The sequence below is a fragment of the Ambystoma mexicanum genome, chromosome 6p (genome assembly GCF_040938575.1).
Source record: "Ambystoma mexicanum isolate Mex_15411 chromosome 6p, UKY_AmexF1_1, whole genome shotgun sequence".
In the NCBI taxonomy this organism is placed as follows: Eukaryota; Metazoa; Chordata; class Amphibia; order Caudata; family Ambystomatidae; genus Ambystoma; species Ambystoma mexicanum.
The window spans coordinates 803,531,805-803,559,391 of NC_090935.1; the positions used below are offsets into that span (position 1 = coordinate 803,531,805).

At 46.6% G+C, this 27,587-nt stretch overlaps 1 protein-coding gene across 1 annotated transcript in view; it reads right to left on the reverse strand.

Moving 5' to 3' along the window:
• CHD1 (chromodomain helicase DNA binding protein 1) overlaps window positions 1-27,587 on the reverse strand; it is a 2,212,767-nt gene that overhangs the window by 1,924,828 nt on the left and 260,352 nt on the right. The window contains exon 5 of the mRNA XM_069625454.1: window positions 12,805-12,872. Coding sequence (XP_069481555.1) covers window positions 12,805-12,872 — 68 coding nt within the window. The remainder of the gene's footprint in view (window positions 1-12,804; window positions 12,873-27,587) is intronic.

Below are 27,587 nucleotides of genomic sequence, written 5' to 3' on the forward strand. Positions count from 1 at the left end.
CTTCCCTTTGTCGTCTTTATGCAGATCAACATAGGCTTTCTGCTTGTCCTTCGAGGGGGGTTGGGCCGCATACTTGAAGATTTTAAGCATTTAATTATGAAACGCATCCCATTTTGCTGGGGAGTCCGATTTAGCTGGACATTCAATTACTTCAGCTGAGGAATCAATAGAGGTCGAAGGTGACCTGTGATGCCGTTTCTTGGCCTTCTTCAAAGACGAAGAATGGGCTGATGGACTTCTCGATCGAGACCCTTTAGAATTTTTCGATCGAGGAGAATCCCTCAACTCATCAGTCTCTCTTTGAGCTCTTCGAAGGAGACTTCGAAGGCAGCCTCCCCACGGCCAATTTACCTTTATGCTCCTTTAGTGCCTTTTTGGTCATCGCCTGACAGGAGTTACAGTCAGTGGAACGGTGGCCGGTACCAAGGCACCACAGACGTTTGTGGTGGGGGTCTGTGATAGACATCTTCAATCCACAATCTTGACACTTCTTGAAGCCCATCTTAGGCGTTGGAGCCGACGGGGAAGACATTTTCGATTGAGAATAACTAACGAAGTTCACTGAAGAACCAAAGCGCGCTGTAATTCTTCGAAGCGTTAGCTCTGAAAAACTGAACTGCCGCTAACGGCCGCTGCGTGCGCTACTTATACTGATGATGTCGACAGTCGAATGAGGCCCTCGAGGGACATTGACTCAACGAGACGATACACAGTGCACTGTTGAAAAAGAACTTCCAAAGCAGCTGGAGGGATAATCATAAAATGAGGAATATGTGTAAAGGACACAATCCATACAAAAGGAATATTACACACCAAGGAGGGAAACAGTGGCACCACAGTGAAACATTTGAGAAACATTCGAGCTCCTTAGACCATGTGCACAATTTAAAGTTGCCTAGTAAATCAAAGTGTGTCTAATACCTTCCAGTGTTTGATGAACTCCAGCAACAAGAAAAAGGCCAGTCAAAGTGCCTTGTAGTGGTAACAACCGGACCAAGTCTGAAGGCAGACCTGCAGGTATGATGAAACCTCAGAAAAGTACCATTACCTTCCCACAGTTACCCAGAAGAAAGCAAAATCGACCCCACGGACACTAGTGGAGGCTCTAAACAAGAGTGGATGGTTGCAACCCAGCAGCCCCAAGTGCAGAAAAGCAAAGCAGAATTAAGCCTCCAATGTGGAAACGCCGTTGAAGGGGACCTAAAGAACCAGAGACCATGGACATCGGTGGGGGGGAATCTTGAATAACTCGCCAACTTATAGCCCTGTGCCAAGTACTCACTGCCTTTGCTTCCAGAAAGTCGGTTCACAGACAAAACAATTTTCTTTTGCTGGTTAAGATGAAGGATCCAGTCACTCAGGGACTTGAGCCCTAGCCAACGACGATCCTGATGGCTCAAAAGAAGAATTGTCATTCACAGGTGTGGAACCCACCATCAAGAAGTGAAATCAGTGACAGAGCGCTCCACGAGGACAGAAGTACCAGCACACTGCAGACCCTGGCAGCTCAGCAGACAAATGGGCATGGCATATCAGCAAAAGCAATCCCTGCAGAAGGACAATGGCGCTAGAGACAAAAAAGACAGCCCAGAGAAGCAGATATGGCAAGGTATTGGGTTTACAATAAAATTGCAGGCAGCAGCAGCGTACAGAGCCCAGGGTGGCACACTGGCGGTAAACTGCAATAAGCAGCTGTAAAACAGCAATGAAAGCAGTCACAGGATGAAAGGACTGGCACAAACCGGTGTAGTCCAGTAGCAGGACAGGGAAGGTTAAGAAAAGATACCACACAGTCAAAAACCCAAACCCGAGATCTGCCCACACGACTTCATACAAGCAATATGGTTGGCAGAGGGCTAAAAATTCAGCAATTGCGAGAAAATCTCAAAACGGTAAGCTAATCTGCTTTCCTTCTAAAAAATCAGCAGCAGTGGGTACAGAAACAAGGCTTCACCTATTTGGTGATATAGAAGAAGCCAGCCCCTGTAATCACATTAATTAAAATAACGATTTTAGTGACAAGCTTATCAGGTTGGCCCGACAAATGGCGAAATAAACAGTCTCAGTCCCACAGGAAGCGAAGTGGCCCAACCCAGGGTCTGGAACTGGTCCAAACCAGTTCAAACCTCTATGGAGGCTTCATCTTGGGTTCACAAAGCTCACATGGGCGGAACAATTATTTTAGGCCTTGCCTCTTGGTTCCAATGAACAGGAAGGAAGGCCCCGACATAAAAAGGGCAGAGCCTAGAACTTCCAAAACCCATCAGTGCCCCAACGGCTAGCATAAATGTACACTGAGCTACCCATTCAGAAAATCTGCTTGTGCCCCTGGTGAAGCCAAAACTAAACAGTTGTCACCATCCTACCTCTTAAAAGGAATGTAGGCAGATATAATCACACTAAACAGATGGGGTGATTAAGAAGCAGCCCTGGGCCTCAGAGCCGCATCCCCCTCCTGCCCCCTCATTTTCCCAGATCACTTTAACCACAAATGTGAAAAGGGGCATTTCACTGCATTTAACTGGGAGGTGGGGTTAAAGGATCAGAGGTACTAAAATAGGGACTGGTTGAGGAGTGGGAGAACGGGAGGCAAAGAGGCCTGTGGCCCACCCATAGTAATATTGTGGTGAAATGTCTACTGCAGTGGACTGTAAGGGATCCAACCCACCTCACCTACCAATGCTACTCAAACCGCTACAATCAAAACCAAAAAACTCATGCCACAGAGTTGCCAGTCACCCAAGTTAACACAATGACAACCCACAGTGACATCAAACAAGACAGTGATGCCAAAAAGAAACAGTGTCATCCTTGGCAATATATCGCCGATATCCAGACACAATCACACTGTCGGGAGGATAGCTCAGGGGTAACGCGCTAGTCTTGGAATAACAAAGTTACTCACCGTAGTGCCTACCTTACTCCTAGTCCATAGTCCCCTTTCCTCCATACTTGAGACATTCCGTCCTTCGGGATGGGACCAGAGCACTTTTGTCAAAAAGCAAACCTTACATTTTTGTCCTTTTATTTTTACGTGGGGTACCGCACATGGCCGTAACCCCAGCCTCCTGAGCTCCACCCCCACGCATCGCCCTTAAGTCCTTTTCTATCGCCAGGTCTGAGACCATTTAAGCAATAATAGAGGATACTAATTAGAGGGGATGGCAGCAGGCTTATAGATGAAAGAGGACTATGGACTAGGAGTGAGGTAGTCACTACAGTGAGTAACTTTGTCATACTCCTACGTCCCCGTCCCCTTTCCTCCATACTTGTGGGGGATTCACAAGCACACATCATAGATAGTACTGGTGGATGGATAACCCCTTTACAGGAATACGTTCTAAAGAACAGCCTGGCCAAATTGGGCATCAGCCTTGGAGCTCAGGTAAAGCCGATGGGGAGGCCCACGAAGCCACCTTGGCGATGGACTCCCAAGGAACATACTTTGGCAGGCAACAGCAGTCGGTTTGCATGGATACCCTCCAGTGGATGAAGGCCTTGAATGCTTTAGGCTACTGAAAAACATGAGGCAATGCAGCTGGGAATAGTTGCTTTGGAAGCTGGTTTCCCTTTGAGGTCTCCGAATGTGACAGGAAAGGAGACATATTGGTTCAAATTAAAATCAGCAACCACCTTAGGCAGGAAGAAAGTATGAGAGTGAAGCACAATCTCATCCCTGTGGAAAGTGAGAAACGGATGCTTCACGGAAAGAGCTTGAAGCTCACTTACTCACCTTGCCAATGTTATTGCGATCAGAAGGACACCTTCCAAGAAAGGTACTTAAGTTCGATCGTGGCCATGGGTTCCAATGGCTCATAGCACAACGCCCCGGCGGGAAAAGATGAAGAGACCCGCAAAATGCCTTCGATGACTGGATTAGTTGATGAAAAGGAACAGCTGTCCGTGGACAGATAGGCCGCAATAGCGGATAAGTTATGCATGGATGCCAGAAACTGCCAGGAGACAAAAGATAGAATGATGTCAACAGAAGCTTGCCTGGGATTCATTTGCTCCTGAACTAACCTCTCCTAGATGTCTTCCAGGACGCTTGGATAATGCGCACATTGTCCTCTGACCGATCGAACTGTGTTAACGGTCTGAACTCAGGCCCAGGCCCCCATGCGGAACGATTGTGGGGAGGGGTGCCACATCTGGCGAACGCTCTGGTGAAGCAGGTCGAGAATCTGCAGCAATCTGATCGCGTGGTACCGACAGATGCTGTAGCTCCAAAAACCAGAATCTGACTGGCCACCAAGGAGCCATGAACAGGAGAGTGCAGTTCGATGTGCTCCTGAGCTTACAGAGTGACAGATGGATAATAGGCAATGAAGAGAAAGCATAAGCTTACATCTTGTCCCACAGGATCTCAAGGGCGTCTCCCAAGGAGGATGCTCTAAACCTGTCCCTGGACGCATAAAGAGGCAGTTTCTTGTTTAAAGAAGTTGCAAAGAGGTCCACCTCTGGAGTGTCCCATTGATGGAAAATGTTGTAAAGGACATTGCTGTTCATCTCCCACTCGTAACAGATGGCGACTGAGTGCATCTGCGGCCACATTGAGGTGACCAAGGATGTGTACAGCCTGGAGCCAAACAATGTGCTGGATGGCCCAGACCAAACTTGTGTGGCAAGATCTACAAGAAGAGGAGACTTGGTGCCGCCCTGCTGCCACCCTGCTTGTTGATGTAAAACATTGCCAGCGAATTGTCTGTGCAAACACAAACTACACTGTTGCTGTAAGGGAGGTATTCAAAATGGCTGGCGTGGTCCGCAGAGATTGGGCCACCATTCTGATGACACCTGGGGTGAACTGCATCACAGGAGCAAGTGAGGCAATAGTCTCCTCAGGAGAGTCCGGTGCCTTGTGTGCCATCTTGAAACAAGGAACCTTGGCAGAGCCGGTACTGGCAGATCTACGGTGTTTACTCAACACGTTAGAGACTGCCCCAGAATTAGCCTCTGGTGGAGGATCCTCGGCAGAGCCGGTACTGGAAGACCTATGGTGCGTGACCACCTCCCCCCCCAACCCCTCAACGGAACTTATCACCGTGCCCATGCACGCGGGAAGGCTGAGGGATATACATTACAGCAAAGATCCTTGATGAGGGCCCTCAATTCGGTTGGTGTCCGATTTAGCCCCAAGAAGGGGACCCTCCGGTTTAAACCCGGACCATATAGCCGCCAAGACTCTGTACAGTTAGCTCCAGATGCAGCAGCCTCAGGGCGAACCCTGGTATCCAGAACCACAGCAGAACTGGACTCAATCTTAGCCCCAAACGGGGAACCTCGTAAGATCCAATTTTGGCAGAACCCGCTGCAGGGCCCTCGAAGGAGTCTCTGGTGAGTCACGCTGAGCTGAGACCAAAAGGAGTACTAAAATCTGAAAGTGTTTTGCTCCCACAGAGAACCGCAGATATTTCCCATAGGGGGTCCAAATCAGAATGTGCATGTTCGCATCCTGGAGGTCCACCACACAGAGCTAATCGCCCTTGCGAAGAGAGGACTTTATTTGGCAGGGCGTGATCATCTTGAATTTCTCATGGGTGAAGAGGTTTAATAGCCCCCCGCCCCTTTCTCCATGTGGGGGAACAGGTTCCACCGCTCTGAGGTCTAGAAGTTCCTGTACCTTGGCTCTGGGGGAGGGTGGCCTGATCTGTTGGAAAAGAGCTTTGGAGGGTCAGGTGGGGGGGTTGGGTAGGGGGGGGGGGGAGCGAATGCCCACCTGAGCGATGGACAAACCCACCGGTCTTGGGTGATGGTCTGCCAAGCATCCAGATGAGACGAGATTCGTCCTCCCACCTGAGTCTCGTGCGACCGACAAAAAATATCATTTGGTTAATTTGTCGGCAGGGAGACTACCTCTCCCTGTAGAGGAGGCTGGTGGACGAAAGAAAAACCAACCACCTTGCCGCTGCTGCTTTCGGCGGGGCTACCAACCAGAGATTCAGACCGGCGCGCATGGCGACCATGAATCCAGAGAAGGACAGAGTCTGGGACCCTGACCACTGTGTATAAGGGGCCTTAGCTGAAGCTTTCCCCAGGACCAATAAACAGGTTTTTGTTGTCCACATATCGTGGACAGGCTGCTCAGCCCCAAAAGAAAAGCTCCCAGCACCAGACGTTGTGGTCGTTGGTGTAAGGGAGGTATCCAAAATGGCAGCCGTGGACCAAGAATGTTGGGCCGCCATTTTGTCAACACCTGAGGCGAACTGCGTCATTGGAGAAAGTGAGGCAACTTTCTCCTCGGGGGACTTAACAATATTTAGCCTTGAAACAAGGATCCTCAGCCGAGCCGATGCTGGCAGATCTAGGATGTTTACTGGACATTTTAGGAACTGTCCACGAATTAGCATCCAGTGGAGGAACCTCGGCAGAGCTGGTACTAGAATGCCAGTGGTGCTTGACCACCTTTCTTTGCCCCATCGACAGACCCGGTAACACCACAACCCTGAGCGTGGGACGAACATACCCTACCGACAGGACCCTCAGAAGATCCCTCAACTATCAGTACTTGATTTAGCGCCAATAAGAGGAACCTCGGGTTTTAACGCGGGACAAATAGCTCCCTCAAGAGGGGCCTTGAGACATGGCTCGGTGTGAAAAAGCTCCAGAAACTGAGACAACAGCGCGTACCCCGGTATCAGTGTGGAAAGCTCCAGAAATGGAGACCTCAGGGCGAACCCTGGTATCCAGAGCCACAGAAGAACTGGGCTGAACCTTAGCACCCAAATGGTGAACCTTGGAACGACATCCGGTTTTGGCAGGTCATCTGGAGGAACCCTCTGAGAACACTTGGGTGCGCGTATTAGGCCCTTGGGGCACCTCAGGGGAATACCTGGTAACAGAGCTACACAAGCCGCTCCCGGTCATGGAATGCTCTCACCGAGCGGAGCTGTCCATCGCTGTCCTGATCCGCTTGAAGCTCATCCAACGAGACGGAACAGAAGATTGGTTCCCCCACGCCTACCCCTTCAGGTTTTAAAGTATTGTCCCTGTCCACCGGTGTCTTCTCTATAAGAGACAACGGGGCGGATGAGGAGGATCACCGGAACCTGAATCAGAACAGCTGGTGCCGGGGGTGGAACAGACGGTTGAAATACGTCCTCATAGGAACAGAATGCCTGAGGATCTGAAACGTCCCAAAAAACACATCCTCCGCTGAGGGCTTAGGCGTTGGAAGAGGAAGAGGCCGCTCGTAAGGGGCATTACCCCCACGAAAGCAGAGAGGATGGTTGCCATGAGGGTCCACCACTAGCCTGGTCCACATAGATCAGTGGAGCGGAAGGAGGAGGGAGCGAGACAGTATCAGGCAGCAGAGCCCGTGCACGCCAGTCGAAAGAAGGGCGGAACGTGTTTTGGTCATCCACGTGGCATGGAAAAGGCTGCTGAGCCCAAAAAGAATACTCCCAGCAACAGACGTTCTGAACGTAGGTATAAGGGAGGTATCCAAAATGGCTGCCGTGGACCACTGAGGTTGGGCCGCCATTTTGTCTACACCTGAAGAGAACTGTGTCACATGTGGAGATGAGGCAATTGTCTCCTCAGGAGAGTCAGGGGACTTAACACTTTAACCTTACAAGGATCCTCTGCAGAGCCAGTACTGGGTGGACTGAGGTTTACAGGACATCTTAGAACTAGACCCAAACTTAGCCTCCAATAGAGAAACCTCAGCAGAGCCGGTAGTAGAGGAATAATGGTCCGTGACCGCCCTCTTTGCCCCGCGACAGAACCGGTACCACCATGACCCTGAGCGTGGGACAATTGAGGAATATACCTCACCAACAAGACCGTCAAACAGGGTCCCTCGGATCTGCTGGTGCAGACCTTAGCCTCAACAAGAGGAACCTCAGGTTTTTACCCAGTACGAAAAGCTCCCTCAAGAGGGGCTTCGAGCCGTGACTCGGTACAGAAAGCTCCAGAAAAGGAGACCTTAGGGCGAACCCTGGTATCCAGAGCCACAGATGAGCTGGGCTTAACCTTAGCACTCAAATGGTGAACCTCGGAACAATGTCAGGTACTGGCAGGTCTGCCGTGGGAACCCTCGGAGACCACTCCTGTACACCTATTAGGCCCCCTGGGGCACCTCAGGGGAACCCGTTGACAGAGCTGCACAAGCCCCTACCGGACCTAGGAGTCCCCTGGCTGGGGTGCCCTGAAAAGTAAAGAACTTACCAGGCGTTTCTTATGAAAAGCTGGCGATGAGGTGGAGGAACGAGCTGAAACACTTCCTCCGACCGAAGATGACGACGTTGAAGTGCTCGGACGAAGAGGGAGTCGCAGTAGAAGCACAAATCTCTGCCATGCCCTGGGCCTAGATACTCCACAAAGAGGGAGGATTCACCCTCGTGAAGCTAAATTCGCATTAAGAACAGGACACGAATCCCAGACGATCCAGCATAGACGGAGGACTAGATGACCGAGGAACCGGAGCAGGAATAAAAATTCCCAGTGATGCTAGTGTGTCCAGCCCCGACCGCATGGAGAAAAGGACTAAAGGGCGATGCTCAGGGCGGAGCTCAGGAGGGCAGGGTTACAGCCACGTGAGGTACCCCGCGAAAAATAAAAACATTTTATTTTTGACAAAAGTGCTCGAGTCCCGTCCCGACAGACGGAATGTCCCACAAGTATGGAGGAAAGGACAGGACGTAAGAGTATCAAGACGATGCCGAACACCACAGGTCCGTTCCCCAGGTCCGCACTTAGAAACCTCTGGGTATTAAGCACGTTATAAATAAACAATTACAATTACTGGCACATACAAAACTCAGAAAAGTAACATTAAAAGATTATTTTCTCAGATTATTTGACAATGTCTAAAAAACGAAGCCCCAAGACGAACTATAAATCGAGCCATCTCCCAAGGTGTTGTGACCTTCTAGGGCTGTAAACCACGAATACCAGGAGACCTCTGCTCCATTTGCAGTGCAACGTCTTGGCGAGGCCGAATCCGTCCCGAACTTCGGTGAGCTCCAGAGGCATGATCCCACTCATCTAAGTCCCCTTACCAGAGTGCAGGACTACAGAATCGAAGCAGAAACCCCGGGCGATAACCGTCCTTTGTTGGAGCTGAGGTGCCAAAACCGCAGACCAACCAAGGAAACCGACGAAATCTGTGACAAGGGAACTCTCTCGAGAGTGCTGCTGTGACATCCCATTTAGAGTCTTTCCTTTCGTCACCAGACTAAGGAATAAGGAGACTGTCGCTGCTGCACAGGAGAGAATCCAGCTACGTTTGCTTCTTATAACCTAAAACGTACTGTGGGGCTGAAGGTAGAACTTACCTTAAGCCAAAGAATCGCTGAAGTGTGACTGGAGTGGGTTACAAGGTGTTTGGCTTTACACAGCTCGTGTCCTTTAGGGTGCTCCTTGCAGGTCCTTATGTACTTTGCATTATCTTGCTAAGCATTTTTATTCTAGTGACTAAAGTGAACTTTGCCTTTCCAGCTGATACATAAGACTTCTATTCCACTCCTACACTGAGTATCTGCTAGTTAGGGATTGGACTTAAAGCACTAGAAGCCTTAAAAAGTGTAACTAGAGCGTATACAATTGCTCAAGCGTGTATAACCATCCTTTCCTTCCGACAGACTGCTGTGACTTTATGATCTGAATGTTTGTGTAATCTATGCAAGTGCGTGGCTTTACTAGTAATACAGCAAAACTAATTTGTGTCATTCTCTGTAACAATTTTAATTGCAAGCAACTACAATTGAAGCATTCGCCATTGAAAAGTATTGTTGAGATTTCCTATGTGTTTTGGTGACCTAAAAAGAGTATTTACTTACCTACCTTGTGTATTTAAAATAAATATATTTCATTATAACTGTGTAAATGTTTCTCTGGGATATTGTATTCACTGGGTTCAGTCTACTTACCTACAGCTCACATACTCCTCCTAAGATAAGTCTGACTGCTCTGCAATTTTACCAGATCCTTTGGGTAGTACAGACTTCTACTAAGGGTTGGGAACCTATACGCCAAGGGATAGTTTCCTAAAGAGGACTTTAGGAAAACTCACTTAACAGTGGTCCCTTCGGTGACACATCTCGTCATTTTTTGTCACTCACCGTCCCCCACCCACCCCCAACATGGCATGAATCAATTATAAATCCAATCGACAAAAAGGGGCCCATTAATGATCCCAGCAACTACAGGCCTATTACACTCATGGATGCACCAACTAAATTTTCTCTGCCTTGCTATTGAGAATTTTGAAGCTCTCTAGAGCATCTTGGGGTGCTAAATCTCTTCCAGGTGGGTTTTAGGTCTGGTATGGGGACAGCACTTCACGCCACCATTATGGCACATTAACTAGGGGCTGTCAAAAAGGGGTCAGTTAGTACCACCTACATGGCCTCGCTTGATAAGAGCACTTTAGACAGAGTACATGGAACACTTCTTTGGAACAAGTTGCTAGAATAGTCAGTTCCTACAAAGATAGTCCAATTGTTGGCTGGTATGCACAAGAAAACTACAATTAAGATCAGGCTGACTAAGGAGGGCAGTGCGTCAAGATCAGCCCAGACCTTTGTGGGTCTCAGACAGGGCTGTGTCTTGGCTCCTACCCTAATTAAGGTTTATATCAGCGATATTGAAAACCTGTGGTCTGAAAAAACAAGTTTTCCAGTCAAATTGGGGCATTTAAAATTAAATTGCCTGGCTTTTGCAGATGACCCAGTTTCTGGGATTAAAACACCAAAGGGACTACCAAAGAAAGCCTGACCTGTTCTTTACATACGCTGTCGAAAATAACCTCCTGGTAAACAGAACTATCAAAGGTGTTCTAACTAGACCTAAAACCATGTATTGAAGGTGGGCGATCATAGATTAGAAAGAGTCTCTTCGATGAATTATATGGGCTACAATCTATCCAATGCGCGATCTTGAATTGATGACTACTCTCCAAGGGAAACCAAGGCCTTTGATCTGCCAGTCCTTACTCTACTGTGATTCTACTTGGCCAAAACGGAGCCCTTGGTTTTATATAGACCAGATATGAAAAAAATGTGCTTAGGTCTGTACCTGAATAGTTTACAGGGATTTATCTGGAAGGAGACTCTGGGCTTGTCTAAGTCAATCCCAAATGCTATCAGAAGACATGAGTTGGGGTCGTTTCCCTAAAAGCCAGGGTTAATAGAGAATTAACCAACTATGCCAAAAAAAGCACAAAAAAAAATAATGTTCGCAGTGGATTGCTATAACAATAGATCACCTGGCCAGTTACAAATCATAAGGAATATGTCAGTTTCCCCAGGAAAAGGGAGGATCTCCCAACTTTTTTAAAGATATTCCTATGCAACAAAATGTGCAGCCTGTACTAGCGTTTTCGATTAAACCAATTACCAACGCTAGAACGCACAGGCTGCTGGAATTCCGAGGTAATGTGACCTATACATTGTAGAATATGGTGGTAATTAGTTTACCCCAGAAGCTTAAAACATCTAATTTTAGATTGCACCAAGCTGACAGACTCCAGTACTTTAAATTTGCAGTATCAAAAGATAGTGTTCTGGGGGAGCTATTTTGGGCACAGCTTATGTGGGTGCACAGCATAGCTCTTTTAATTGCCCTTTACAAATGTTCTAGTGGAAACATTCAGGAGACTTTAGGATTCTATACAGGGCCCTTTACTTGCTCGACTGAGATAATAATGTCCCTAAACTATTGTCATGTAGCTTAAGTGCAGTAAAGAATAAAACAGAACAATCTAACAAGGCTGAGATGGCTAGCACATGAGTCAATTGCTATATTCATTCTATAAAGAAAATTTGGGGGAGAAACTTTGATGGGTTAACATCTGAAATTGTGTCTTTTTCTTCTTTTTTCTACCTGTAACAGTTATTTATGAAATGTTACTTTTGGAATTGTTTGTATAAACTTTCTAATTTGTGAATGGTTTAATTTAATAAAACAAAAAAAAAAATATATATATATATTCAATGGAATCCCTCCAAAATAATAGGCATTACTAAAGCAATGACTATAGTAAAGAACAACTGCACTAATGCTAAGTCAGTTAGGTTTAATGGCAATGGAACAAATAGTATAAAAGCAGAACATAAAAACCTACAAAATAATAAGAAGCACATAAAAAGTAAATCGGTCCTTCCACATCTGCACTAAATGCATCTCAGTGCACTTGCAGAATGTGTTTTAAATCCCTGAGATTCTAACAAACCTGTGTGATTGATGCACTAATGGCCATATCTCTGGTGGAATGTGAATTTGTTATTTAAATGCAAACGCACTGAATTCGTTATTTAAATACAAAGGCACAAAAACAAAGCCTTGAACACAACCAGAACATACACCTCCAAGAATACCTGTTCCTGCAAGTGGACTTGGCCAAGGGCAAGCACAACAATACACCTTGCCTGCTAATCCACAGCAATTACATACTCCATGTCACAAATAGAAGATACACATTATTCTACCTTCAGAAGTCCCAAAACTACACCCACCGGGACTACAGACACTGCATTCACTTTCATGGCTACTGATTCTACACTCACTTGTACAAATTAACAGTAAATGAATACATTTTACACTGAAACAAACAGTGTGGAATGTACAGTGAGGAAAATTCTGCATATGAAAAATATCAAATTGCTTAATTTCTAAGGATTCTCTTTACCCTTTACATTACAGGCATTGCACATTTTGACTGATAGGGAGCAACCTATAACATAATATTCCATCTTTGCTTGTTCAAGTAAATTCAAGCCGGTAGACGCTCAAGCTATGTCTTAACTACCCTGCAGAGTAAGAGCATAAACCTTGATTACAGCATCTACAAATGTAACTTACTCTTTATGTTTTTTCTTTTTGTTTTCAATAGACGACTCATCTTCAGTGTTGTCATTGCTGGACGAATCCTGAAGACAAAAATGGAAAAGAAAAAAATAGCATGTTAAAACTATTTTAAATAACTATTTATTGGACTTTAAATTGAAGGACTATTAAGAATGAAATGTTTTAATCCTATATTTAGAAGTTGGAGATTAATTCTTCAAATATAAATACTAACCAAGCATTATATAATTGTGCACTTTAATCGGATAAAATTAAAAAAGGAAACCTTTGCTGAAAACTCTTAGATCAAACAATACCAATCTTTTGGCAGTGCCCAGATTCAAGCTGACTCGAGTCAGCAAAAGTGACTTCTTTGCAGCAGCACTAAGAGCATGGAATTCCCGATTGAGAAACTAAATCACTCAATATGCTTAAAAGGAAACTCAAGATATTTCTGTTTCGATAACTAGCCATGTCTGGAGGGTGGCCCTCGTTACACATCTGTCCAAGTTATCCTATTGTCTGCTCACTTAAGATCTCATAACAACCCCCTGTATGCCTCCGGGCCATTGGTTGTGTGGTACAAATATCAAAATGTAAAATGAAAAATAAGAATTAACCTCATACTATGTTCCAGAAGGAAACAAAAACAATTAAAACAGACAAGAAAATGTTTCTGTACGATGTGAAAAAAGAATATAAACAGAGCCAAGGCAACATACAGCAACCCCCTAACAGTTATCTGAGAACCAAACCCTTCATCACAATGGGTAATGGCATTAAACACTCCAGCATAATTAACGGCTTCTAGCTTTTAAGAGTAGCCCATACTAAAGTAGCGGTATATGCTCCTTTTATCTCTCAACCTTCGAACGGAGGAAAGAATGTCACAGTAAGTTTCCTCAACAGAAATAATAAAGGTCACACCCCCCAGCCATCGTCCGCAAGTAGAGACAGGACCGTGTACCTAGAAAATGGCTACCCTCCTTTTAGCTGGCGAAAGGGCTATTCCTACCACTCTCCGATATGTCCTGGGGGTATGGTGAAGTAAGGTTAGAAGTTCAGGGGTTGTAGACCAAAACATCAGTCATTACCTTAAATGCCATCCCCAAAAGACGGCAATGCCAGGTGCAGAACCTCTATATCTGCCACCCCAGGTATATTAGAAAAAGTTCTATTTAAGATGCAAGAGGGATGATCAACTCTATGAACTGATTCAAAGTGGCAAAACTAGTGGTTTTGAATAGAGGAGCATGCCTGTTCCCGCCTACATACAAATGCCCACTGAATCAGCAAGCTAAGTGTTACAACCCAGGGCAGGTCTTATGCAGATTAGAAGCAGATCTTTTACATTGTGTTTGCAAAATTCTAACGGCACGAAAATACAAGGCTTAAAATAGAAGCCCAGCCAAAGCTTAGTGAGAGAGTGTTTTAATCGGACATGCACAAATACATCCAGGCAAGCAGGACCAGCCGGGACTCCAACTGCTCCAATGATTAACTTGCCATCAACAACTATGATCCTCCACAGTTGTAATTCAGTTTTTACCCACCACTGTACTAAATAGGCTGGTGTCTGAAAGAGCTTACTGAGGTATCAAAGAATGTGCCAAGAGGGAGAATCCAGGATCTTCACACACCACCCCAAGATGATCTGAATCCCTAAGAAATGCATGAACTGCAGAGGCACCTTGTGAAAAATGCCAGGTGAGGTATATAGCATGCATGCCCTCAGATCAGAAGCTGCCAAGGCTCGTTCTATGAACACATGCAAAGGATCTGAAGAAGGTTTAAACCAGTACGAAGCACAGAAGCCCTGAGACGCCAAACATTAAGTCTGAAATTCATGGACCATTGTACCTCGCTTAGCATACGGCCTGACCAACAGACGTCATCTAGCCTTTCTGCATACCAGCAGAACAACAAGTTACTAACCAACTGTAACGTTCTTTCGATTGGATGTTCCTCCCACATATTCCTCATCTTAGATATATCCTTACCTTCAGCTTTGCTGCTTTGGAAATTTTTTCTCTCTCCACCAGAGGGCACACCACTCGAGGCAGCAGCGTTGATGTCCCTCGGCGGCATCCGTCGAGCACAGACGTCATCCGTTGTATAAATGCCTCGAGCGCGCCCGTTGGCTTGAGTCAGTTTTTTACGTGTATAAAAGCCCATGGTTTGTAGTTAAAGGCGTGCCTCTTTTGACCCAAGCCTTAAAAGAACTTAGAGTGTAAAGCACAAACTGTACTGCGGGGTAGGCTGAGGGGGGGAAGGGGGGGGGGTCGATAGGGAATACGTGGGAGGAACATCCAATCAAAAGAACGTTACAGTTGGTAAGTAACTTGTTCTTCGAATGGATTGTGTCCTCCCACATATTCCTCATCTTAGATAGACTCCCAAAGCAGTTTTGTATTGGAGGTGGGAGTACAGGTATTCTTTAGTCATGTACAGAATGAAGTACTGATTTAGCAAATAGACCTCCTTGAGAGGTAGTTGAGTCCAGAGCATAATGTTTTATGAAAGTATGCATGAATGACCATGTGGCTGCTGCATAAATATCTTGTACAGGGACACCCCTTTGAAGCACTGTTGAAGTTGCCATGCCCCTAGTTGAATGAGCTCTCAACCGATCGGGGGGGGGGGGTAATCTTTCCCAGCCAGCCTATAACACTCAGTTATGGCTAAGATTATCCATCTTGATAATGTTTGCTTGGTTACAGCTAGTCCTAATTTACGGCCAGTGTATCCTACAAACAGTTGGTCACCCTGACGTATTTTTGCCAATCTTGAAATATAAAAGCTAAGAGCCCTTCTAGGATCTAATCTATGTAGTCGTTCCTCTTCCTTACTTGTGTGAGGAGGGTAGAAAGTAGGTAGTAGTATTTTTTGTGACAGGTGGAAGTCAGACGATTTTTGGCAAGAGGGAAAGTTTGACCCCAAGTACAGCTTTATTTTTATAAAAGATGTTGTGAGGACCACCACTAGAAAGTGCCTGCAACTCACTTACACTGCGGGCTGATGTCAATGCAATTAGAAGTATTGTTTTAAGAGTAAGAAGCCTTAATGGACAAGAATGTAAAAGCTCAAATGGAGCACATGTGAGGAATTTTTAGTACCAAGTTTAAATCCCACACGGGAACTTGAAAAGGTATTGGAGGAAACACATTAAGACCTTTTAAAAATTGGGTTATTAAAAGGCATCTTGAAGTAAGATTCTTCCTCTGACGAGCGCTTGAAGATAGATAGCGCTGCTAAGTATCCTTTGATCATACTAACCTGGAGCCCCAGATTAGCCAAGTGTAACAGAAAAGATAATACTGTAGGAATATTACATTGAAAAGGGTCCACATTCTTATCCCTGCACCAGTTACTGAACTTGTTCCAACAACACCGGTACAGAGATTTAGTTGCTGGCCTTGTGGCTGAAAGCAAAATCTCCATAACGTCATCCGGAAGGTCCCAATCCTTGTATCTCAACCTCTCGGAAGCCATGCGTGAAGGTTGAGTATGTTGACCTCTGGATGGAGAACGTGACCTCCCTCTTGAGAGAGAAGATCTTCTCTTTTTGGAAGACTTATTGGAGGGCAGATTGACATGTCAAGAAGGTCCGGGTACCACGTTCTCCTGGCCCAATCTGGGGCAATTAGGATCTTGATTTTCCTGAACTTTCTCAATCTCCTGATTACTTGAGGGATCACAGGGACTAGAGGGAACGCATATAGAAGAGGATACTCCCACTCCGAATGCGTCTCCTAGAGCTCCTCTCAAGGGAAATTCCCTTGAGCAGTACTGTTCGCAGTTCCTATTGACAATGGCCACGAACAGATCCACTTGCGGGGTTCCCCAAAGGGCGAAGATCTCTTGAAGGACTTCCCGAGCTAGTTCCCACTCGTGGGAGACTGCTCTGCCTGCTCAGAGCGTCTGCCACTGCGTTTTGCTCTCCTGCTAGGTGAATGGCAACAGAGATCCCTTCTTGTATTGCCCAGAACCAGAGCTGCATTGCTTCGCTGCACAGTGGTAGTGACCCCAACACCTCTCCTGTTGGCCACTGTGTTGTCCGTCATTATCAGGACATTCTTTCCCCATACAGAGGGTAGGAAGGCCTTCAACGCTAGTCTGATTGCCCTCAGCTCTAATACTTTGATGTGTAGTTTGGACTCCGATGGAGACCAACGACCGCTGATTGTCAACTCGTTGGTGTGTGCTCCCCACCTTGTGAGTGAGATGTCAGTTACTACCGTTATCTCAGGCCATGGTTGCCAAAGAGATTCTCCCTTGAAGATATGCTCCTTGCAAGCCCACCATTGCAGATCCTGTACTACCCTGGTTGGAACTTGTAAAAGATCTGACATTTCCCCTGAGAATTGGGACCATTGAGTCCTGAGGGCCCATTGAAGGGATCTCATCCTCAATCTGGCTTCTGGCACCAGAAAAATGCAGGATGCCATGAGACCGAGCAACCGGAGAAAATCAAAGGCCGGTAGATGCTGGGCATTCTGGAATTTTGTTACCATCTGTAGAATGTGGTGAGCTCTCTCTTCGGGAGGCGAGGCTTTGCCCGAACAAGTATCCAAGACTGCTCCGATAAACTGGAGCTTCTGTGATGGCATCATGTTTGACTTTTTTAAATTCAGAGAAAACCCTAGTTTGTGAAGGAAGTGACAAGTCTTGGATAGATGATCCTGGGCTTGTTCTGGAGAACGTGCCCTGATCATCCAATCGTCCAAATAGGGATAGACTTGAATCCCCCCCTCTTCTGAGACTCGCTGCTACCACTGCAATCACCTTGGTGAAAACTCTTGGGGCAGAGGTCAAACCGAAAGGCAGAACTCGAAACTGATAGTGAGAATTGCCAATCGCTAACCTCAGGTACTCTGTGTTTGAGATGTATTGGCACATGAAAGTAAGCATTCTGAAGGACCAATGATACCAACCAGTCTTGCAGTTAGAGAGCGTTAAGGATCTGAGAAAGAGTAACCATCTTGAACTTGTCTTTCCTGAGGAACTTGTTCAAGTCTCTAAAGTCCAAGATGGGTCTCAATCCTCGGTCTTTCTTTGGTATGACGAAATATGGGGAATACCAACCCTTGTTCCGCTCCGCTACGGGTACATGTGCTATTGCACCTTTCTGTAGCAGGGTTAAACTTCCTGCAACAGGAGCAGATCTGGATTTTTGGCAGAGTTGTATCCCGGTGGGTGATTGAGGTTTCTTTTGAAAACGAAGGCAGTAACCTTGGCATACTGTTTCCAGAACCCACGCATCTGAGGTAATGCCCCGCTATTCCTGCAGATGCTGTGAGATTCTGCCTCCCACTGGGGTCTTGTGGATCAAAACCTCAGAGTGGTTTTGCAGCAGCTGCAGCAGCGGCTGAAGGGACAGATGCCGCTGCTGGGGCAGATCTAGCACCTCTTCCTTGCCCCCGAGGAAATCGCTTTTGTCCTCCTTGACTGGCCTGTCCCCTTACTTTCCCAAATGAGGAGTAAAAACGAAAGGGACGACCCCTCCAGGAAGACGAGCCGGTGTAGGGGCGTTGTTGAGGTTGTTTTATAGCGGCACCGAGTGATTTCGCCGCTGCCTTGGAGGTCTGCAGCTATTACAAACTTTCATCCGCCTTGCTGCCAAACAACCTCAAGCCGTCAAATGGCATATTAAGTAGTTGGATTGTACATCCGGTGCAAAACCTGACTTTCTAAGCCATGCAAATCTGCGTAGCATTGCGCTAGATGCCATGGACCTACTGATACTGTCAGCTGTGTCCAAACCTGCTTGAAGGCATTGCCCCCGAAGCATCCTTTGCATCCTTTACTATGGATAGGAACTCATCACGTTCCTCACCTTCTGGGATGTGTTGAGCTGCCCCTGACATGCAGTCCCACAGGGTATATGTAAATATCGCCAGAGTGCAAGATACATTTGTGGATTTTAGAGCCATGCTCCCCGTTGTAAAAATCTTTTTAGCCCATGCATCAACCTTTTTATCATCCCTATCAGGGGGAATTGTAGGGTATGCAGCATTCCTAGTTGATGTAACTGCCTGAACTACCAGACTTTCTGGAGATGGTGTTTACTTAAGTATTCTGTGTCAGAATTACAGGGTCTATACTTTGCAACATATTTTATTTACTGCTGGAATAGTTTCAGGTTGTTCACAATCAGTATTTACCCTTCTTTGTAAAGCTATATGAAAAGGAAGTTTGGGGTCTGGGTGAGGTCCTCCCAACAGGATATCAGTCATGTCATCATCCTGGTAGACAGGTGAGTTTCTACCCCACCCCATAAATTCTGTAACTGTTCATTAATTTTCTATAACCTAAATCAGCATGTTCTGCTTGGTCAGGCTTTTCAAATTTGTATTCTGGAGAAGTATCCAGTCCACTTGCCGATTGCAAGCACTCAGATCTTGCAGGATCAACTAATTCCTCAGGGACTTGTCTTGTACCAAATTTAACACCTGCAGATGAAACCTCTTCTTCATCATCTTCCCCTTCTCCTGACGACATTCCTTCATATATAGATGACATGGTTTGAAAGAAATGTCTACTTTCCGGGTGAAAAACCTTTTCAGGTATGGGTTTTAACATTGGTGTTGATTTCACCAATGTGATGGGTGTCGACGTCGACAGAAGCGTTGATGGCGTCGATGTTGTAGCTACTACCCTCAATGTTGTCGAGGTAGTCTTCGAAGGAATCATGAGTCGTCGAGACTATCGGCGCCGTCGAAGGAGCCTTCGATATCGTCGATTGAGTACTCGACGCAACCTTTTTCGGTTGGGTCATCGACCCCTTGTGCTCGACAGCCTTCGATGAAGGCTTCGGACATGTTTTAGACGAGGACTTAGAATTTCATACATCAAACGTTATTTTTCTTAAGTTCTATCTCCAATTTATGCCCTGGAAGGCTTTTCTTTTGAGGCATTTGGGAAGATTCCCTGGAAGACACCCTCAACAATTTCTTGTTGGATTTCCTCGTCTTGGACCTTCCCCTGTCACTTTTTTTGTGCGTAGGTGCATGGTCTTCAGACATTTTTGAGGGGGTCTGGGCCGCATTCTCAAAAATGGTCATCATAGATGCTTGGAAAGCTTCCCACGTTTTTGGGGGAGTCATGTTTTGTCAGACATGGTATAACTGCCTCGGATGTCGTTGAGGAAGAGGAAGAGTGAGAGGGAGAGGGAGACTTGTGTTGTCCTTTCTTCGCTTTGTTAGACTAATAAGAGGACTTCCTGGACCTACTCTGTCAAATGAGAAATTATATCGTGCCTCCTATCGCAATAAATATATGTATATTGGCGTACGCCAAGCTGCTTATAAGTCGCATGCGAAGAAATCCGTGTTGCAAGGTTCTGACCTTAAAATCAATGTAAACCGCCATTTTAGGTCAATCAGCCATTTTAAGTTCGCTTTGTAAAGTCACCCTGTGAGTTAAAATGGTGGACGATCTCTTTCCGAAATACAACATGGCTGTCTTGACCTCTGTATGTAGCTAATGTGTAACTTGCCTGCAGGCCACTTGTTGAGGTCGTGAACAGAGACCTTGTCCTTCGTTGACCTGTGTGTAAAAGATTATTCGTGCAATGAAACTAATCCACGAGCATATGTTAAGAACAATGTATTCAAATACTGAACGTAGAACACTTGTTTAACTACATTGTATTAATGTTTGAGAAGACCTGCATGGGAAATCCCATAATACACAGTTGCCGTATAGGCTTGTTGATATATGTATTAAAAGCAAACCAGTTACATGTGGATGTACGAAACTCGGCATGAACCCTAAATCGGTGATGTACTAGTGGAATATTAACCCGAAGTAGGGCTGGACATCGTGCTCACGAAGAGTATAAAAGACCAATGCATTCTAATGTGCAGCGTCTCTCAGTGAACACACTGAACCACACTGGAGTTCATTCTGTTGCACTGAGGGCCGATAGCTATCTGATTTTTGCTCTGTTCTTCGTAACTGGATTCAGTATAAAATAAAGTACTTTGTATGTTCCTTTGTAACCCGTGTTCGGTGTATTTCCTTTTGGGGGAATTCAGCCTCGATATTTTGATTGTTTTTCACACCTCGACCTAGATTTTTCATGACGTTTTGTCAAAGACTCAGCTGAGTCTTTTCTCCCTCTCGAAGAAAACTTTGAGGATTCCTCCCCCACCACCAGTTTACCTCTTCTTTCTTTTAAGGCCTTATGGGTCATTGACTGACAAGAACCGCAGTCATCAATTCGATGGTCGGAACCGAGGCACCAGAGGCAATTTCGGTGAGGGTCGGTCAGAAACATCTTTCTCCCACATTTCTGGCATTTCTTAAAACCAGTTTTCGGTGTGGACGGATTCGATGAAAAAGACATCCTTTCACTGAAGCGCCGTTTTATCTCGATCCAAAGCGAAGCAAACGGAAAAACGGAACTGAGGCCAACGGGCGCACTCGAGGCATTTATACAACAGATGACGTCGGTGCTCAACGGATGCCGCTGAGGGACATTGACGCCACTGCCTCGAGTGGAGCACTCTCTGGTGGAGAGAGAAAAAATGTACTAAGCAGCAAAGCTGAAGGTAAGGATATATCTAAGATGAGGAATACAGGGGAGGACACAATCCATTTGAAATTAGCTTCACAAGTATTGAATGTAGATTTCAGAAAGAAGCCTGTGAAATGTGAATCTGAATATGGAGGATATTTAAAAAAAAAAAAACACGTTATGATGGAAAGCTATCGGGGGTGCTGTTGAGCAGCCTAAGAAATGACTGCCTAGCTGAACAGCTGCGCACGAAGCCGACAAAGACTCGACATTGGTGGCGGTTCTACAGATTCCCTGATGCTGGGAAAACACGGACAGAGTGCTGAAAGTGGGGTTCACCTCCAGACCAAGTCTCGAAGATTAAGCACCCCATTGCGAAGTTTGAGCCCAATCAGCCTGGAGTGCGGCTGGGCCAGCGTGCCGCAGACATTGATACGCAGCAGGACCCGCAATAACGAACATCCGGCAGGGCTGCCTGGAACGCCTCCCCACTTGCTATGCCGAGATTAGACCAGCAACTCCGAGAACGCCCACCGGCCTCCCCTCCCCTTGCTGGGTGAACCAATTGGGGACTGCTGTGTGCCGCAAGGAAACCCGAGAACGGACGGAGCGTTTGGGAAGCTGCTGCCCTGCCTGGCCGGCGCCCTTCTTGCCTCTCCTGCGGGCGGACCTGCACAGGGCGCCGAAGGGTGCAGCCTCGCTTCTTGCCTTGTTCACTGACAGTATCAAGCAAATTATCGCAAGGGCGACCGCCGGGGGCCCCTGTGACTGACACCCACCCTGGGTGGTGTGGGGACCAAGCCTCAGAGGCTCCTCTGCCTCGACATTAACTGTGGATGTGGTTTGGAACATTCAAAAACAAAAGGTGCAGCGACATTCTCCATGCTGCTCCCCCGAGGGGCATGAGACAACTACCCACAACCCTTTAACACAGGTGGAGAGGCGCATTAGCTACAGGGGTGGGGCTGGAGCCCTGGCCGAGGGGGAGGCTGCGGTCATGTGGCGGCCTCCTCCTGGGCGCCTACGAGAGTGTTGAGACCTGGACAAACGTAGCCTCAAGAAATCTGGTGATATGCCGCGCATTGCAGATGGTGGGGCCTACGCTCAGGGCCACCTCTGCTCCGCTACCACATGTGAGGGGAAACAACGTGTTGGGGCTCCTTCCCTACACTTGAGATCCTCTTCCAAGGCCCATATCACCGAGGATGCTACAGTGCCGATTCAACGAGCGCCGGCTGCCTCATTCACACCAAGTAAGTGCAGGAGGGCGAAACACCGGTCCCGTGTGCCTCGGAATGAGGCTTGTGCCAGTTTGGGACATACTTGGGCTGCATCCTACCCCCCCCCCTGGGCCTCCATCCACCGCTACCTTGTGACCAATGGAACCCCACCTGCCGCTTACTACTACAGGCGCACGCCATATGCAATGAGCTGATCCACACACGAGACCTCACCACCAGGTTCATTACATTGGAACCGGAGACACTTGCAGATTAACCTGCCGCCCTGTTTGCATTATTGGTTCCGACCGCAGTTGCCTAGCAAGGAGGGATATACACTATCACGGTGGGGGCAGGAGGTTCACCATTGTTCCCTCTACCCACCGCCGCTCTCGTCGGCCTCAAAAATACACCAGGGTGCCCAGCGAAGGCCCCCTGCGGTGTCCCGTGCATCTCAACTGTGGTGAACTTTGAGACCCCCGGGCACGCTTAGCGGATCCCAGGAACCAGCTGGAAACTGTCATTCATTTGCCCCAAAGTCCTCATTCTGCATCACTTGGCACATCTCAGTTCCACACGGGGGCACTAACATCCTATTCATCTGAGGCGTCCAAAGCCTGACTCCGTACTGTGGGGATGTGGTGACAACTGCTTACCCGTAGAATGCTCGGTAGGTCCTGTGGGGCCAAGAAGACCGGCGCTATGGACAAATTTACAAAGGCAGCACCCAAACCCTTACAGGGACAGTCCACATCATGCCACAGCGACACCTCACTGCCGGAGCCGCAACTACCCCCGACCCAACTACTATGATGGAATCCTTGGCCAAAGATATTGCGTCCTTTCATGAAAATTAGACATCAATGCAAATGTCGCATCACTCAAGTCACAACTAGATCACGCAGGCGCAAGAATTACGAAGGCTGAAACTAGAATACGAGCAAACTGAGATGGAATACATACACTGCAGGACACAGTAGCTTCCCTCACCCGCAATATTAAATCTGTCAAGGCCAAATATGATTAATTGGAATCCCGATCACACAGAAACAACAATAGTTGGAGTGCCCGAAGATGCACTTACAGGAAAGATGGAGCTAGCTATTGAAAATTTGCTGAAGGACCTCCTGGGCAACCCCGACTTGTCTCCATTTTTCACGGTCAAACAAGCTCACTGTGCATTGGCCCCGCGCCTCAAAACTGTAGACTTTCCTAGGCCTATAATCGCAAAACTTCTAAGCTACAGAGACATACTAGGTACTCTGCCTAGCTCGTGAAACAAACTGAGGCTGGGATCCCAGACCATCAGAATTTTCCCCGACTCCTCTGTGGGGGTACAGCAGGAGAGGCACCAATTCCTTGGGGTGAAGAAAATGCTCAGGGAACGAAACATCCAGTATGCCATACTATTCCCTGCACGCCTAAAATGTACTTTTAGAGGTAAACTCTACTTCTTTACCATCCCGGATGAGGCTGTGAAATTTATTGAGGCACAAATTCCGCTGAACAATCCTGCTGATATGAGGGAAAACGACTGAGCGGGGTAGACGACCTAAGCAATATGTTTATCTCAGTGCTCCATCATCCTACTGGTCATGAGTCGATAGTGACACATGCAAATGTAACCACCGTATGTTACAATAAGTGGTGTTACATCCCATATCCTAATTTGTCGGTTGTGTGGCAGCAGCACTTCACTTTGCAGCTGCAATGGTTATCTTGGAGGTTCTGAAGCACACAGGTCCCTGTTGGACCATAGAAGTGAGTAGGCCAGGTTGGGGTAGGCTTACCAGCAACAGGACCATGGGGGAGGGAAACTACACTGCCCGGCGGGGAGGGGCAGTGAGGGATGGGTGTATGCTGTTGGGGGATTGTAATGTTAAAAATGGCACATCAATGAACACATCGGATGGGCAACACGCAGACACAATAGACAACACACAATGCACAGAGGCGGGATATATGGGATACACCGTGAACAGTTGAAATGGCGACAAAACTAATGTCATGGAACATCCGTGGGATTGGTAATTTCACAAAGGGCCGGAGAATCATCGCATATGCTCAGAGGCATGGTGTGAAGATTCTCCTACTGCAATAAACCCATGCCACAAAACATAGCAACAGGCCTAGCACCTTCCTGGGGATTAAATAGATTCTATACAACCTTTTCGACACAAGCGAGGAGGGCATTGATAATCCACAAATTGCTTAAATTCACACTGAAAAAAAGTTATATAGACCCTGAAGGCAGATACATCGTCCTGCACTGTATGAGAGCGAACAGGGAATATCTAGTGGAGAACACATAGGGACCTAATGTGGACACTCCAGAGTTTTTTGACACAGTGGTCTCCATTCTCATGGGATATATAGGGGTACAGACCATCTGGGGAGGAGATATGAACCTGATATTGGATACTGCCCTGGACAGAACAGGGACAGCACCAAGGGCCTTGTCATGTGCGGCTGGAAGACTACACCTCACATGGTATCTTTAGGCTTATGAGACACTTGGAGAGCACTACATACCAAGGAGCAGCGATACACATACTATTCATCAGTACACAATAGTTTGCCCCAGAATGACCGTTTTTTAACATCAGGCGAGTTAATGGGCAAAGTTGAAAACGCTGACATACTTACTCGCACATTGTCAGATCATGCCCCACTCACTATCCATAGTGCTGGAATCGTCCCACCCGCCCGCAATGCCTGGCGCTGTAAATCAGAAGCGCTCCTGGATATAGTATTTAAAGCGGAGATCCGATCGGACAGCGAGTCATTTTTTTAATGCAACACACAACATGATACGACAGTGGGGGCGCATTGGGAGGCATTCAAGGTGTACATAAGAGGCATGTCTATATCAAGGGAGGCGGGAATACTAAAGACAATTAGGAATGATCTCAACCGTTCTGAAGACAAACTTAAAGGTCTGGAAGAGGAATGCGCCACAGCAGCTACCCCTGTTAAATTAGCACAGGTACGGGCGGAATTGGTGATCTTCAAAGTGCATGCCTTGCGAGAAATATGCTACTTCTTACGCCGGCGGGCTGCAAGGAAATATGGGGAGGGTGAAAGGCCTGGCAGAACATTAGCTAGGCTGGTGCGAGCGGAGGGAGGGCGCTCCTAGATCGAGTGCATCACCGATGACCACGGCACTCTGCTGTGGGCAGACCAGCAAATACGAGGTTTTTTCCAAATTATACACTGAATTGTACACATCAGTCCAGCCACATGACGCATACGATATACCTGAACTACTTGACCACATCCCAATGAAGATGAAGTGTAGAGTATCGTCCCCACTCCTGTTGCCCCCCTCCCATTTCCTATTGGATTCACACCAAAGTATGTGACGTATGAAGAACAGTTAAATCAGCAGAGAGCAGCACATGGGCTCTGCCCAGTACCCATTAGGATGACAGCACCTGTTAATATACTGACACCCAAGAAAACCTGGACAGTAAGGTATCCTTTAAACGAGCCATACCTACACCCTAAACAATATGACTGTTTGAATAAAATACTTGAAGCAAAGAAAGGAAGATGAATGGTGACGTCATAAGAAATCGGACTGACGCACATATAGAAGATATATTACCTGAGAATACCGACAGACGAAATACCATGGATAAGTGACATCTTGAGCCTAAGTTGAAGAAGTTGATGTCAAGATGAAAAAACATATGCGACATACATGAAGATATTCAGTTAGTTTAAACGTGTACAGATACAAGTAACTGCAAGAGGCAAAGAAATCGTGAAGCTTGCTTATGCTTCATAGTTGATAGATTGCGGCAAGCGCCAACATTTACAAGTATATACCTCAAGAAGCACTTTATGTATAGATTTAAGTCCACTACGTACATGAGCAGAGAATCAAGACTAAGCAAAACTCAGCTAAGGAGGACCATGCCAAGAAACCAAGGTCTTATCTGGCTGGAATAGGCCGACATTGGATACAATTAAGGAGAGAAGAGAACAGTGGATCCTTTTCAGAAAGGTCAAGATAAGCCACAGACGTCAGAAGACGGGTAGAATTAAATAAAATATACGAAAAGACACAGTGTCCAGTCACATGACCAAGGCCGGCTGGAAGGAGACTTTCACACCTACGCATGGATCCCCGCCATGCCCATAATCCTTGAAAGTTCTCAGTACAGAACAGACAAAAGGCCAAACTAAAAAGCAGCAATTGACACATGACCACTGAGGTGATGATTGATTTAGCATAATTGGTGGGAAGCTGGGGTGCAGACGAGCTTCTCTGCACCGGGATGTTCTTTCTGCGTGCTGCTAGACGTAGGTGGAAAAGTATGATTGGGGTTGATGCCAACCCAATCATTGTGGACCATGTAATCAAGGGTCCTATAGTGATTAGAGCCAATGGGACGTCGTACTTTTAGTGACGTTCATAGTAGCCATTTTGAAGGGAGGGCTTAGATGCCCCACCTGACATTTATTATCCAATCCTCTCTCCCCGTTACCATACACAGATATAGTAAGTATGTTAAGTTACCTTCCTATAACCAATCACGTTGTATGTTAGGTTTTTAAGATAGTCACGTAGGATGACGTTAGTACGTGCGCAGGTTGTACGTCAGCAATGACGAGTTTTTGCTATAAATAGCGTTTTTTCTAAAATTGAAGAGGGCGAGAAGATCGAGCGGTTGCCAATGTTCGTTGTACTCCCCGTTTTATGAACTTGTCATTAAACGGACTCCCTTTGCCAAACTATTGAGTGTTCTTAATTATTTGATTCACGAGTACGAATCTGCATCCCCATCTATTTTGAGGGTACTGCCACTCATCTTAAAGGGCTGTTTGAGAGATCATCCAGTTCACCAATGACCATCATTTCCCACTCGGTTAGAGAGCTCCTTAACTCCCCAATCATGTTAGATGAAATAGTAAAAGCCATAACCAAAGGGTAAAGCCCCTGGGCTGATGGCTTGACTTCAGAATTTTATCAGGAACATGTAGCGCTCCTTGCACCATGACTGCTGGAGGTCTGGACTGAATCGTTTCAGTCCAGACCTTTCTGGACTCAG